At 36.4% G+C, this 14,837-nt stretch overlaps 1 protein-coding gene across 2 annotated transcripts in view; it reads left to right on the plus strand.

Moving 5' to 3' along the window:
• The window catches only part of PRKDC (protein kinase, DNA-activated, catalytic subunit), an 87,292-nt gene that overhangs the window by 31,124 nt on the left and 41,331 nt on the right, over nucleotides 1-14,837 (plus strand). For both annotated transcript variants that reach the window (XM_072411236.1, XM_072411235.1), the window contains exons 22-37: nucleotides 465-571; nucleotides 1,295-1,385; nucleotides 2,147-2,310; nucleotides 2,851-3,003; nucleotides 4,632-4,739; nucleotides 5,253-5,479; nucleotides 5,906-6,000; nucleotides 6,104-6,203; nucleotides 6,598-6,731; nucleotides 7,104-7,355; nucleotides 9,679-9,905; nucleotides 10,665-10,873; nucleotides 11,172-11,304; nucleotides 11,730-11,888; nucleotides 13,481-13,684; nucleotides 14,373-14,558. In XM_072411236.1, coding sequence (XP_072267337.1) covers nucleotides 465-571; nucleotides 1,295-1,385; nucleotides 2,147-2,310; nucleotides 2,851-3,003; nucleotides 4,632-4,739; nucleotides 5,253-5,479; nucleotides 5,906-6,000; nucleotides 6,104-6,203; nucleotides 6,598-6,731; nucleotides 7,104-7,355; nucleotides 9,679-9,905; nucleotides 10,665-10,873; nucleotides 11,172-11,304; nucleotides 11,730-11,888; nucleotides 13,481-13,684; nucleotides 14,373-14,558 — 2,549 coding nt within the window. The remainder of the gene's footprint in view (nucleotides 1-464; nucleotides 572-1,294; nucleotides 1,386-2,146; nucleotides 2,311-2,850; nucleotides 3,004-4,631; nucleotides 4,740-5,252; nucleotides 5,480-5,905; nucleotides 6,001-6,103; nucleotides 6,204-6,597; nucleotides 6,732-7,103; nucleotides 7,356-9,678; nucleotides 9,906-10,664; nucleotides 10,874-11,171; nucleotides 11,305-11,729; nucleotides 11,889-13,480; nucleotides 13,685-14,372; nucleotides 14,559-14,837) is intronic.

Below are 14,837 nucleotides of genomic sequence, written 5' to 3' on the forward strand. Positions count from 1 at the left end.
GCTTTAAAAGCAGATTACTCCGTAATCTGCTTTTAAATTTCCCGCCCGGCCACGCCCCCCGACGGAGAAGTGCCCCGCCATCGCAGCGGCATCCTGCGATCGCCGCTGGACCGCGGGGATCAGGTAAGGGGAACCCCCAAAGGTACCCCGAGTGTGACTCGGGATTACCGCTTTTTGCAATTTTTCCGGCCCCGAGTCACTCTTACCCCTTAGGGGGTTAAATAAAGTGGGTACAATTGAATATTTTCATCGAAAGAACAACTTGCTTAACACTAGTTTTATTATATGTTGATTTGTAGTTTAGATATTTCTATTGATAAATCTGGGTGTTTTACAGACTTTATTTTTGTATTGTCAAGATTTTTGATAACATTAGTAATACAATGCACTATGAAGTTTTCTTTGTAGATCCACTGGTTTCTTGAATTCTGTCTCTTACAATTAATATTTTTTTGCATTTTCAGATGATTCACTCAGTCCTCTGGAAATAATGCGTCTGTCCCGTGCAACTCAAAAAGGTTTTAATAAATATCTAGTATGGCAAATAAAAAGAGCAAAATCACTATCTGTGGTATGTTACCTTAATATTTGTAAGCTTTTAGTAAAAAAAATGTGTACAATTTTATGTGTCAGTATACCCGTAACATATTCTAAAGTTAAAAAGCTGTTACAGTGTTGAAAATGTGGGGCAGGGAAATGTTTTAGGGTAATCTTTTTGTGCCCTTTTCATCACATAACACAAGTTATAATGCATAAAAACTCCAGTTTTGTCATGGATAGCAACTGAAATTTAAAGAGAAACTGAACTTACTGGTACAGTAAGCTGTACCACCAAAAGGAGATGTGGAGGGAAAATAACTAGTCACCAGTATTGCTGACTTTCCATGCCTTGTTCTACAATTCATGGCTGGGCTTTGATTCCTTATAACAAAGCATCCAGCAAGATGTGTAAGCAGCAGAATAGTGACATCAGCGAATCTTATCAGACTAACATGCAGAAGCAATAGTATAGGGACTGCCTGGTCACCTTTACAAACCAAAAATGCTGTATTTATCCAAAGGAATTTATTAAAAATACATTTTCCCTTTAATGTGGACATTTCTTGAAGTTCCCTAAGACATAGCAATACTTGTTTTTTTCATTCCTAAAAATACTTGCAAAAAATGCAAAAAAAAATTGAAATGACATTTTGAACACTTCACTTTTTTATTTTTTGTTTTATTTTCACACTGTTGAACTATAAAGCAGTATGGGCGATTTTTGTTTTTCCTTTTTTTTTTTTTTTTTTTGTAGAAGGAAGAGGCATCTTTATCATCAGTGAGGAACCGAGTAGTAAGAATTCTCGGGTGTCTAGGAGGACAAATTAATCACAGCTTGGTTACAGGTAATCATTATCGAACATTCACATTTTGCAACAAACTTACTTCAGACAATCTTGTAATTTACAACTGAATTAGTATAAAAGTATTGTGACTAATGGAGCTATAACATGCAAACAAATCATGCTAGGTTTTGTGTATTAGTGTTTAGCACTACACTGGTTTGGATTTACTGTTGTTTACAGATTGTATATTCTCTCTATATAAGCTCCTCAAAACTGACTATGCAGTGTACACGGTAAATACACAGTAAATATATTTTTGGACATAACTGTGGAAAATAGTTTATACCACTATAATATGTACATAAATGTCATTGTTCTCTGAGACTGTGCTAGATTGGGCCTCTGGACAGGTCAAGGGTATGTAAAGCACTGTTCAGTTTCATCATGGGTGTGTAACTGTATACACTATAGTGTTCTTCTAGACTAGTTTTTGCCGGGCGCCAACATCCCCCCTCAAACCCCCTGCTGCCATTTTCTTCCTTGTTCTATTTCTTGTTTAGATATTCGGCTATCTTGATTGGCCAGGCTGGGATAGCATAGTGTTCATTTAGTCCTGGCAGCTGCAGGGAAGCCAGCATGTGCCAGGTATAGATGTTATTTTGACAGCTAAGAGAGCAATTCTTCTGCAAGAGCAATTCTTAAAATCTGAGGTGAACTTGACTTTAAAAAATGGAGCATTTTTAATGCTTTCTTTTTATTCACAGGTTTACTATCATGTGATGCATTTTTTTTAAATTACATTTTTATGTTTCTATTCAAAGCTGCATCAACAGAGGAAATGATAAAGAACCATGTGGCATGGGACACAGAAAAGAGACTACGTTTTGCTGTGCCGTTTGCTGATATGAAGCCTGTTATATACTTGGACTTATTTCTACCACGGGTCACTGAGCTAGCACTCTCTGCTGGAGACAGACAGACTAAGGTTCTGCAAGGTTTCTTTTTAATCATTTCTAAATTTAACTAATGTAACAAGTGAAGTGATTAGTGGGGAACATTATGTCATTATTTGAATATAAAAACCTTGATATTGGTTTGAATATATTTGTTAACCTTTGGAATCTCTTTCACAAACAAAATGTATTTTTGAGTCAAATCCATTGGAAACAGCCTTTAATGTATGTTCTGCTCAGAAATTCTATGGCAGCAAACATATTAAGGTTCATTGGAGAGCGGATTAAGTAGTAGATATTCCTATTAAAATGTATCAGGTCAAAACATATATGTACATTTTACATGTTTTATCCTTTTACAAACCCTACAAGTATAAAACAATACCTGCTAATTGATCAGAAATCAGCTTCTACAGTCTTTTTGTGAACTAAATGAAGTCAGCCCTGACCAGTTGTTTTTCTAAATTACTAAATTAATATATGAAATATAATTTTTTCAAAAAAAAATATTAGCAGTTAGAATCACATAAAGTGTTCTTGGAAAGTAATTTTGAACTTTCTGTTCCAATTAGGTTGCAGCCTGTGAACTTTTGCATAGCATGGTTACTTTTATGTTGGGAAAAGCATCTCAAATGCCTGATTCGAAAGAAGGGCCTCCCCCAATGTACAGACTGTACAAGCGAACGTTTCCTGTACTTCTTCGTTTGGCTTGTGATGTCGATCAGGTATTCAGGAGAAAATATTTTGCTGTTATTATATTATTTGCCTTTATGTTGTAATATAATGCTTTGTAACAAAAACATCTTTTCTTTCGTAATAACTACATTATGTTTCAGTATCATAGAAGAGAACAAATAAAAACATTTGTTGTATCCTTTTTTTATAAACCCATGTTTTTTTCTAAAATTAAGTGCTTTTTAACTGCTTTTTGTAGAACACAGTGGGAATTGCAGAAAGCTAAAACCTAAAATATTACTATTTTTTTTCTGAATGATAATCTAGAACAAAAACTTATAGTGTCTCAAGCCTACATTATTTTAAAACATTTTATAGTACTATCATTTAAACCATAAAACCAAATCTCAATCCCAGGATCTCAGTTTTATGTGGGCAACAACACTTTCCTGAACAAAAATCAAATTCCTTTTCCATTTATTATTTCTTTGGTACCGTGCCAGCTGCTTGGCAGCTCCAACTGTTGCAACAATTGACAGCAAGCTAGCAATGGGTGGTACTGAACCACTCACTATTGCATTCATTCATTTCCCATGGGCTGTAGGAACTTTTTACGGGTGTAAGAAAGCAACAACTGCAACCTCACTGCCTATCTGAACTTAACTGAGCTTAATTTCTTGTTACTGTTGCCTGGCACATCTTTGCTCATTCTAACCAAGGTAAAGCTTCTCGTTACCCTCTATCCACCAACAATGTATAATTGCCCAGTGCTGGGGATATTTGTATAAACAGTTACTCCTACAGTAACAAGGCCTTTTTGCACACTGATATTTACTTGGTGGCTGTGAAGTGGTGTGGTACTGCCTATCAAGGAAAGTCATGGGCATTGGACAACATAGCTAAGCCACAGGGGCTTGTTCGGTTTGTTTAACAAGTGCCAGCAAAAACTCATCCAATTGCTTGGAATGGAGGCTTCAGTTGTGGCTCATTGGCAGCTACATCCTGTGCGATGCACATGAATTGCCAGTAGGACACTGCCCAGAAATCAGTCTAAACAAGCCCATGTTGCTGCTGGGTACCTCTCAGTCCTGGCTATCACTGACAGTTTAGAATCAAGAGCTACTTTATTTGTTCCTAAACATGTCCTTACACTGCCACATTGCTGCAACAAAGCGATCACATACAGGCTCTAGGCCTCAAAGAAAAAAATAATAGGAGAAACATAACAACAATACATTATGTTACAATATTACAGATCCGTTACAGATTTATTGTTAAGTTTCCCAGCAAATGCTGGCAATGCTAAATTTGGTCTGTACAAGCTATTCAGCTTTTCTGCAGCAGACAACATGTGCTGACAACAAACATGCTGAAGGAGGGGGGTTTATTCATCCTGTTGGTCCTTCATGCTGACCATATGAAAGTTTAGTGTGATTTATATTATGTGGTGTTGGTGGAGTACATGCCATTACTCTGGTCCGAGACCGTAAACAAAAAAAAACCTAGTGCTTTCACTAGTAATACAAATCCTATTTATGTATATTATTTATTTAAAATAAACATGTCACTTGGTGGCAGTAATTGCTTCTGGTAATGTTAAAGAAGAAACTGTAAGTTCTGTAAATCATATTTTCCCATTTAAATCATATTCTTCACAGACTTCTACATTTTTATTTAGGTAACAAGGCAGCTATATGAGCCACTTGTTATGGGTCTTATTCATTGGTTCACTAACAACAAAAAGTTTGAAAGCAATGACACAGTGGCTTTACTGGAAGCTATATTGGTATGTGTTTTTACTTCTTGACTTCATAAATTATTTTTCTTTTTTTCTGATGATATAATGTCATTTTAGTTACAAGTTACATCGATAAATTTATCCAAATGCTTTTTTTAAATCTTTTTTCCATTTGTACTTGTTTGCTCTTCTATATTTCCATTATTTGTGATGCACAAATTGTTTTTTTTTTTTTTGGAATAAAAAATTGAGTATTTCCCAATCTGCAGAGTATCTTAAAGTTCATCCACCCATTTAGAGCAGCCTGAACTATTTGATTCCTGCAGATTAGACTTGTATGCAGGTATTACGGTAAATAAGAAGTTTTGCAGTTCTTTTGGGGTGCATAAATGTGCATGTGTAGCATCTGCATCACTAAGTTGGCCTCATGAGACAAAGATGCAGGTAAATCTAAGTCCACCAAGCATCTGCAAACAGCAGGTGTACCTATTTTCAGAATTTCTTATGTGCATTGATTAGGTGTATTTGTGTAATAAATGTTTTTTTGCTTTCTTTTTTAAGGATGGCATTGTGGATCCTGTTGATAGCACACTACGAGACTTTTCTGGACAATGCCTTGGAGAATTTGTGAAGTGGTCAATTAAACAGACAACACCACAACAGCAAGCAAGAAGCTCTGTCAATACCCAGTCTTTATTTAAACGGCTTTACAGTCTTGCTCTACATCCAAATGTGTTCAAGAGGCTTGGGGCTTCTCTGGCATTCAACAACATATATAAAGAATTTAGGTGTGTAATACATTGGATGTACAGTACTGTGTAACGAACATGTACAAGAATTACCTGTGTATATACATACATACATATATACATACGTTTGTATGTTTCAGTCAGGAATTGTTTGGGACATATATAGATGCATGTTTTTTGTTTTTTGTTATATGTACAAAATTCAGGAGTGGTTCAGAAAAAAGGCATTTACCTGCCTAGTAACCACGTCATATAGATTAATTCTCCTATTTGTTGTGTGCTCCAACATAAGGTTGTTGAAATGTTCATAATTGTAGGCACTGCATATACTATTTCTAAAGCTTTTGCTTTGCAAGTGATATTGTCTTTTTTGAGGTTTCTTCATCCCGAGTTAATGCATAGGTTAACATAATTTTCTGTAATGTGATTATTGTGTTTCTAATTCTTCATTGTCTTCCCTGATAGAGAGGAATCTGCGTTGGTGGAACAGTTTGTTTTTGAAGTCTTAGTGGTTTATATGGAAAGCCTAGCACTGTCTCATGGAGATGAAAAATCTTTGGGTGAGAGTAAATGCATTTACTGCAATTCTATTCTTGCTAAACTGTTTTTTTCCCTCCTTTTGTTTTTATTCAGTGGGCATTTATGAGGTTCTTCTCCTTACAGGGACTATTCAGCAATGTTGTGATGTAATTGACCATCTCAAACGTATTATTGTTCACAAAGCCTCATCCCTGAACCAGGAAACCAAGAGACGTATACCAAGGTTAGGCATATACATACCCTACATATGATCACTTTATGATGAACATCTTATTTTTAAAAAAAATTAAAACCATGCACTAAGAAATTTTAAGACTTTAGATGCAGTGGTCTCTCCAGCTGTTTTTTGGGTGCTTACTGAAAAGCCTTGTCACAATACAGGGACCGACACCCAGTTAATAAAAAAACATTCTGGGGAGAATATTGTAGATACATACACATATACATATAAACTGTATTACTATTTCTTTTCACAAAACTTAAATCTTTGAACGTATATTGACTGAATTTTACAAAGATTTATTTATGAATTTTTGTGTGTCGTAGGTTATAGAACATAATTTTCTTTAAAAGCAAATAATAATTTATTATCTGTTATGTTATTTCTTAAAATATAGAGGTTTTCCTTCAAACAAGCCTCCCTGTCTACTGGATATTGTCCAATGGCTGTTGGAACAATGTGGACGCCCTCAGACTGATTGCAGACACAAAGCACTGGAACTGTTCTTTGCATTTGTGCCTTTATTACCAGGTATCTTGATGTGAATGCTTTATACTTATCGATAGAGTAATATTTAGTGACATTTTTCCTTAGATACCCGTTGTCCTCTTTTTTTAGTAAAGCTGGTAAAAGGTCCACTGTCCATGTATGAAATTAAATGTAAAATAACTAAAATTTCCTATGAACTTTTAAATGCAAGTATGTTAAAAAAGGAGTGAACTCAACTTGGTACACAGCTTTAAATATGTTCTAAAAATACAGTTTATTTGATGCTGAAACGTTACCCCAAGCAGTTTCCTTTGTGCCACTATTTTCATATAGCTGCAGTTCACAATTTTTAGAGGCTGTCATTCACTTTGTTCTTCTTTTTTAGTGATAATGCAATTTTTTTGTGAATTTCAGGAGAGAAATCACCACCTTCCTGGTTGGAGGAGGTAATTAAGAAACATGGTGCTAGTTTTCTTATTGATAGGTTTGAAAGTGCAGGCAATATGGATGCAAAAAATTGTGGAATATTGCACATTGCCACACTCAATGAATTGAAAGAGGTCTTCACCTTGACATCTGTGATTCAGTGGATGGACATGCTGCTTGCAGCTTTGGACTGCTACAATACATTTATTCCAAAGCAGGTGAAGCCACACACATTGCTAGGTAAGAAGGTATTCTATTTGTTTTTTATTTGTCACATACTTGATTGTTCTCATATGACCCTATTTTGAAATGGTTTGCTAGCATTTTTGTGAACTTGAATGTAGTTTAAAATGTAAATGCAGGCAAACCACTAAATTACTGCTGAAATAAGCTGTTTACATGCAAAAATACTGAATTATTATTATTATTTAAGACCTGCAATTTTTTACCAATCGCTGTTCCATCACAGGGTGCTGACATCCTTCTTTGCTCCCTAAAGTTGATCTTTGGCCATCTTGTTTTTCAATCCAAGGATGACAGATCTCCCACACATTCCTGGCAGGGAAGCTAGGATTGCCGGGTTTTCCTGGCAACCAACGATGAGCTGCATCACTTGCCTGAATCGCCCATGTTAAAAATCTTGTTAAAGTTCCACTTTAGGCAGTGTTCAAACCTAATTGGCTTACTGTGTTGTTCTTTGCTTTCCCAAACTAAATGGTAATATAAAGGGGAAATGCACTCAATTGGTACGGTTGCATTTAAATAATGAAAGTATTTTTTTGCATAACATTGCAATTGTATTTTATTGCATTACATACCTGGATTGTATTTACATAACTGTGCTTTTATCTATTTCTGAATGTGATGGTTAGGGATGTGTTTTGCTCATGTGTATTTAAACCTCTGCACAGGCAGAAAGTTTAGGCTAGAGGATTTAAGACATCTAAATTTGGATTTTAGGTTCAGGAAAGATACCTGATGAATCCGAGCAAGCCAGTTAGTTCTTCCTAGGATTCTCCCACAAAAACTTCTCTTTTCTGTGAAAGGGAATTTTCCCTGTTAATTACCAACTGCTGGCAACTTTTATCCCTAGCTACACCCCCTTCCATTTGTTCCCTGACTCCTTTTTAATATTCCGGAGTGAATCAGTTTCTGCACACAGGCTTTCTGAGATGTAGATGGACCAGGTCTATTTGCATTTGCAATAAGTCACAGTACTTTAAATCTATCAGAGGAGACACAAATAATGGACACAGCAGACATTTAGGTTTCACAGCTTTAGGACTCTTGGATGGTTTTCCATGCAAGTCACATGGTGTCCTTTGAAATGTTCCCTTTTTGTCTAGTTCCAGACCTCTTCAGATTTTTCCCTGGATATTCAGGCCCAGTTCCTACCTAGATTTCATCTATTTGGTCTTTCTGAGTTAATCCTTTATTCTTGCACTTTTGCTTCCCTTCTTAGTTTAGGAGTAGATTTTGTGCCTTTTTAATCCAGGGTCAATTTATGGGGGAAAGTCCTTGTTCCCAGTCTTTTGGTAGGTTTTCTGTTTAAATCAGGTGTTTGGGGCATCAACATGATGTTTTGCTTTAGCCACCAGGCTTTCCAGACATAAATGTGCCTTCCTTGCCTTCTGGGCTCCATATTTACTAGTATATGTATTTCCTTTTGTTCTTTTGTTTTTCCTGTAAATACTTCAAGGGAAAAAGAATTGAAATCATTTTAGTTGCCCCTGGTTAACCCCTGGGGAGTCTGTTGGTCTTGTTCTTATTTATTATTTTGTTCTTATTATCTTTGTTCTTATTTTGCAGAGGCATCCTTTTTTTTGCAGAGGCATCCTTTTAGTCTTTCCTCCTCTTCAGGGTTTCCTTTTTGAAGCCCTTTTGGAAGACCTACCACCTTGTTTTCTTAAAAGTACAAAAGGATGCCTTCATATTTATTATTACCTTAGCTTCAAGCCTTTTTAGTTGGTAGCTCCATCTTGTTTGCAAAACTAGTTTTTTGACCTTGTCCTCTAGGGGTAGTTTATTATTTCCCCTCAATAAGTGTACATCTGATTTTAATATCCTCAAGAGTTCCTTCTTCTGAAGTTACTCTCAGTTGACAGATTTGCTAGAACGTGGATCCATCCATGTGGATAACATTCTGGGCTTTTTTGTCACCAAATGTCTCTCTTACTGTATCCTTTTGACCATCTTTGTTCCTAGAGTTGTACAGCCTGTCGAGATATTCACTTTTATTTTGCTTTGAATTAGCTATTCAAGACAAGGATTTTTCTGTTCTGAGTAGTTTCATCAAAACTGTTGTTCTGCTTCATTGTTAGGAAGAAGGGTCAGTGGGAAAATGTGTAGCAACAGCACAGGCACTTGGATTGTATTACCTTGGTGATATGACAACAATATAAGTAATGATTACAGTCTATCCAAACTTGGCTCTTGTTTTTCGCTTTTCTTATACTGTATCAGTATGCGTCTTGTATGAACAGACATATTTTCAAAATTCTTCACCCGAACACAAGAGTTAGCTTAGTTTCTGATTTTCTTGATTCATTTTTTTTTTTTACAGATAATTCACAAAAGTCATCCTTTTTAAAAGCTTTACACTTCTTCATCAGCCATCTTTCCACTGAAGACATCAAAGCAGCACAAGCTTGCTTCCCAATAGGCTCCAAATCAGATCAATTCAGCCCACATGAGAAGGAACATTACAACTACAGCAAATGCACAATTATAGTGCGCATTATGGAGTTTGTAACCATGATCTTGAAGAACTGCCACCAGGATTTCTGGAAGGTGAACAATATGAATTTGTATTTGAAAGTTTCCCTCAAGAAATAGATAAATAATAATTTAATGTGATTTGGAGTAAACCTGTGAATCATTTTAAGTCTTTAAAAGATGCCCAACATCAATCACCAAAACATGTCTGTCTGCTATTAACTTTGTTAGCCTGAGAAGCCTCATGTGCACTGTGATTTTTGTATTCAAGGGCTAAGCTTCAACTATTAAACACTTCAAAATTAAAGTGGGCCCCCTATTTATTCTCAAATCACCTACACTTACTAGGTGAAAAAAGTCCTTAAAATGAAAAGGTTATATAGTTATATGTTTTGCCTATTATGGTCTGATGTTGTTTGTATATATATTTATTACTCTGAATTCTCAATAAAAAAAAATGAAAAGGGTTAGGATGCTGTCTACTTCTGGGTAGAGTCATGAGAAATATGTTCTATTTGTTGTCTCTTAGCTTTGTGGGTGGGGTAGGGCTTAGCCACAAAGTAAGATAAATGTGGTCTGAAATAATGGAGTTAAATCAAGGTACAAAAGATGATTTTGCTTCAGAGCAGTGGTGTTTCCTCCTAGGTGGAACTTGTTCTTTTTAGAGACTTGTGAGACTTCCAGTTTAAAGAATAAAATAAAGTATGTATTTTTGGGTTTATAGGTAAACACCTGGTGTTGATCTATTCAAAAAGGTTTTTGAATATTTAAAGTACTCATTTATTCAGTAAAAAATAAACAATGCTATTGCATTTCTTTTCTGTTACATTATAGATTCTTGAAAAGGAGCTGCTAAATAATTACATGTGGGAATTAACTGCTGTCACTATATGTGATCCGTTTAGTATTGGGTTCAACACAGCAGACGTTGAAGTGATGAAGAACCTGCCGGATGTTTGCATACGCTTATTACGAGCACTGGTGAAATCCCCCTATAGGGCATCCCTGGAAATGTCATTGCAGAAAAAAGTAACACTAAAATGGTATAGTTGGAGCAACCTAATATTGTGGGGTCATTTTACTAAATATATTCAAATACAGCAGGAAAAGGGAAGGTTGGGAGCTAGTAGCAAGTAAAAGATCTGATGTTTGAGGCTAGTGTTTTATTGAGTTTGAAATGATCTGTAATACTATTCTGCCAGAATCACTACAAATGTTATTACATTTTGCCTTAGAGTTACTACTTGCTGGGGTTATTTTATCTGCTGTGTAGTGCAGCATTGTACATTTATATTAACAAAAGTGAAATATGTATGATTTTTTTCTTGTTACACTGGGTAGCATTGAAGACCTGTGTGCTGTAGATTTGTGTGATCCAGATGCCAAACATGACCGTCTCAAGTTGGATGCCACTCTTTCTGCTTGCAAGCAGCTTCAGAAGGCAGAGCTACTGAATTCCATCTTGCATGCACAGGTGGGAAAATTATTTATTTTACACATTTTTACAGATACACATACCCTAGAATTATACCTTCTGGTATAAATTTATCATGTTAGAGTCAATTACAGTTTTTTTCAAACCTAAAACAGGTGTTTTAGCATTTTGAATAGCATTTAAGCTTTTGTTTTATGTTTTAATTTGCTTGAATATAAAAAGTAATAAAACACATGTGTACAGTTTTTGACTGTTACTAGTGTGAAAAAAATAGTACTACTCTATGAATATACCATGGTGGGGGATTGATCACCCATTTTAGAGAATATTAGAATTTGAAAATTAGAAGAAAATAACTTTTGTTGTTTGGAACCAGGAAATGAATTGAAAATTCAAAGGAGGTCAAATGAATTGATTTTTGCTGTCTTAGTTTTTATAGGTTTGTCATTTACTTTTCTTTTTAGGTTACAAGGCTCAGCTTTAATATTGGATCCAAACTTTTGTCAGTTGTGTATAAAGGTATTGCGCCTAGTGATGAGAGGAAGTCCCTTCCGTCTCTAGACATCAGTAGTAAACGTCTTGCTGAGGGTATTCTACAACTGGCTTTTACTTTCAGTGGTCAGGTAACACTACAATGGACTTTTAAATGTAGAATATTATAGCTGAACTGTTTTGCTGCTGTGAGGGCACTATAACATAAAGAATGTCTTACTTTTAAAGTTACAAAACTGCAAGTGTTCAAGTGTTCTTTGATAAAAAAAAAAGTGTCTTGTGAATGCTAAAGCTCTTTGTTGTGCCCATCATTATTTTTCTAACATTTTTTTTAATTAATTGTGAATGTTGTCTAAAATATTGTTAAAAAAATGTAATCATACCCAGAGAGTAGTTACATATCCCTCGCCTCTCTCGCCGATCTTGGGCAACCCGGAGTTTCCTCCTGGACTCTCCGACCCGATATTTCGTTCTTGGCGTAGACTTGGAGTTTACAGAGCTTTACACTTCCTCCACAGTTAGGAATGGGTCCACTTACCGACCTTGCAATCAGATAATGAGCTGACATCATATCCCCCTGGAGGCATATACAACTCTCTTATGTGTTGAGGTCCCTTCTAAGGGCTTGTTTATTCGCCCGGTCTTTTTTGCCTATTGAGTCTTTGTGTATTTCCAAACTTTCCCAGGAGGGCACACTTTCATATGCATACCAGAAGTTGCTAAGCATAGATGCCCCTGAATCCCCCCCATTTGTGTCTAAGTGGGAGGCTGAACTTAACATCTCAGATGAAGAAAAAGACACGATGCTGCACTTTTAGGAATCTATATGTAATAGATATTAGGAGGCTAACTAAAAGCTGGCTACCCGCTGGTACAGGACACCGATCGGCTTGCCAAGCACTTTCCACATACTGACGGCATTTGCTGGAGATGTGGTAAAGCTCAGGGCATGCTGCTGTATTTTTTTTGGTAGTGCCCCAAATTGCAGTTTTATTGGAACTCAAGTGGCTGAAATTATCCTTAAACTTGCGGATGTTGATATCAAAATCAAACCAACCCTGGCGCTTCTTCATGTCTCTAACTTCTCGCGCAAGGCGTACAAGAATTCCTTTTTGAGACATCTATTGAACACTGCTAAAGCATGTATACCTGCTTGCTGGAAAAGCACCTGTCCCCCAACTGTAAGTCACTGGTTGAGAACGGTAACTGATATCTATTATATGGAAGATTTGATATCCACTGATTCCAAGAGAGCGGACAAATTTACCCAGACTTGGTACCACTGGATACATTTCTCTACATCAGTAGAATATAATGGGCTGCTCCAGCCTGCTTCACTACATGCTTCTGCTAACTAAATGGTATGCTTTTGTACTTTTGGTGGTTAATGTATTGAATGTGAGTAGATTTATGTAACTGATCGGATTTGTCCCCCCCACCTCCGTTTTCTCTCCCCTCTTTCTATATTCCCTTCCTTTTGTTTTTACAAAAAAAGAAAAATTAAAATACTCCATTTGGTTATAAACGATCCTGTTTATGGTTTTATTATTGCACTTTACATGTATTTTTGGTTGTATAACTTTGACACATACTGTACAATTGTTTTACTTTTTGTATGAACCTTGATGTTTTTCACGATCAAACATTATTTGGAAAAAAAACAAAACATAATCATAAACTACTGCTTGACAGTCTTTATAGATAATACATCTTGCCCTTTCAGAGTGAAGAACTTGTAGGTCTCTTGCTGAACACCATGGTATTATCAGTGCCTTTATCTGGATCTTCACAAAGAAGTTTCATTAACTTTTCTCATGGGGAATATTTCTACAATTTATTTTCTGAAACCATCAACACTGAGCTTTTAAAAAACCTGGACACTGTAGTAGAGCATCTTCTGAATTCATCTACAGAGAACCCTAAAATGGTAGTATCTTTTATTTCTAATTCTAGTATCCATTATTTCTCTTCTCAGAACACAATAGTTAGGCCCATTTCAGACTTGCGGTTAGCTGCAGCATTGTACTGCAGGCTCAACCATTTTCCCAACTGCTCTCCTTCGGTTGAACCGTTTTGTGCATGTGGTTGAGTTGCGGTGAGGTCACTTTTTTGTGGATGAAGACCCACACCGCAAATGCAGTGCATGCAAGCTGGATTAAGACCCACACCACAAATGCAAGGGCAGTGCATGCATGCAAGCTCATTGAGCTGTCATGCGGTTTGTGCTACTGAATGCATAGCAGCAGATGCCCTGCGTCTTGGAGCAGCTAACTGCGTTTTTCCTCCAAATGGGAAGGGGACCTTTGCACTATTAATAATAAAACATATATCACATATGGTGTCTTTTGGTGCAATCTTTTGCCAGAGCTGTGGACCATGGGTTGTTGTGTCTCTGGAGGCTCAGACCTGCGATGGAAGAGTGGGCAGGTTCTGACATCATGACGTCACTCTGGGGGGAAGTTTCTTCCCTTTTTAGTGACACGCGGCTCCCCACACATGCGCGGTCCGGGGTCCGATCTGACACTCTGGATTTTTGAATATATTTTAAACCTGGACATGGATTAATTTATTGTGAATACTGACATGATTATTGTCCTTTTTTCTGTTTTTCAAAGGTGAGCACCATATTAAATGGTATGCTTGATCAAAGCTTTAGACAGCGTACAGACCGAAAAAAGCAAGGTGTTGATTTGGTAAATGCTGTGCTACAAAACTGGTTGAAGCTGGAGAGCTGGTGGGATAAAGATTCATCACCTGAGAGCAAAATGTCAGCTCTCACATTGCTTGCTAAAGTGTTACAGGTACTTGTTTTTTTATTTGAATATTTTTTTTTATATATTAGAGGTTTATTTCCTACAGACAAGCTAGTTTTATTATTTTATTTGGTGCTGAATAAATGGTATACATTTACAAGTTGTAGAGGAGTTTTGGGACAGGAAAAATTGCTGTTAGCTTCAAGTGTAGGGAAAGCCAAAATCCTTTTTGTTTTCAGGTACTAATAGAGCAAAGAAGGGATAAAACCCGTCACTTTATTTTTTGCTGCCTATTTCCCACTAGGGGTATTCACTTCTATGCTTTTG

The sequence above is a fragment of the Pyxicephalus adspersus genome, chromosome 5 (genome assembly GCF_032062135.1).
Source record: "Pyxicephalus adspersus chromosome 5, UCB_Pads_2.0, whole genome shotgun sequence".
In the NCBI taxonomy this organism is placed as follows: Eukaryota; Metazoa; Chordata; class Amphibia; order Anura; family Pyxicephalidae; genus Pyxicephalus; species Pyxicephalus adspersus.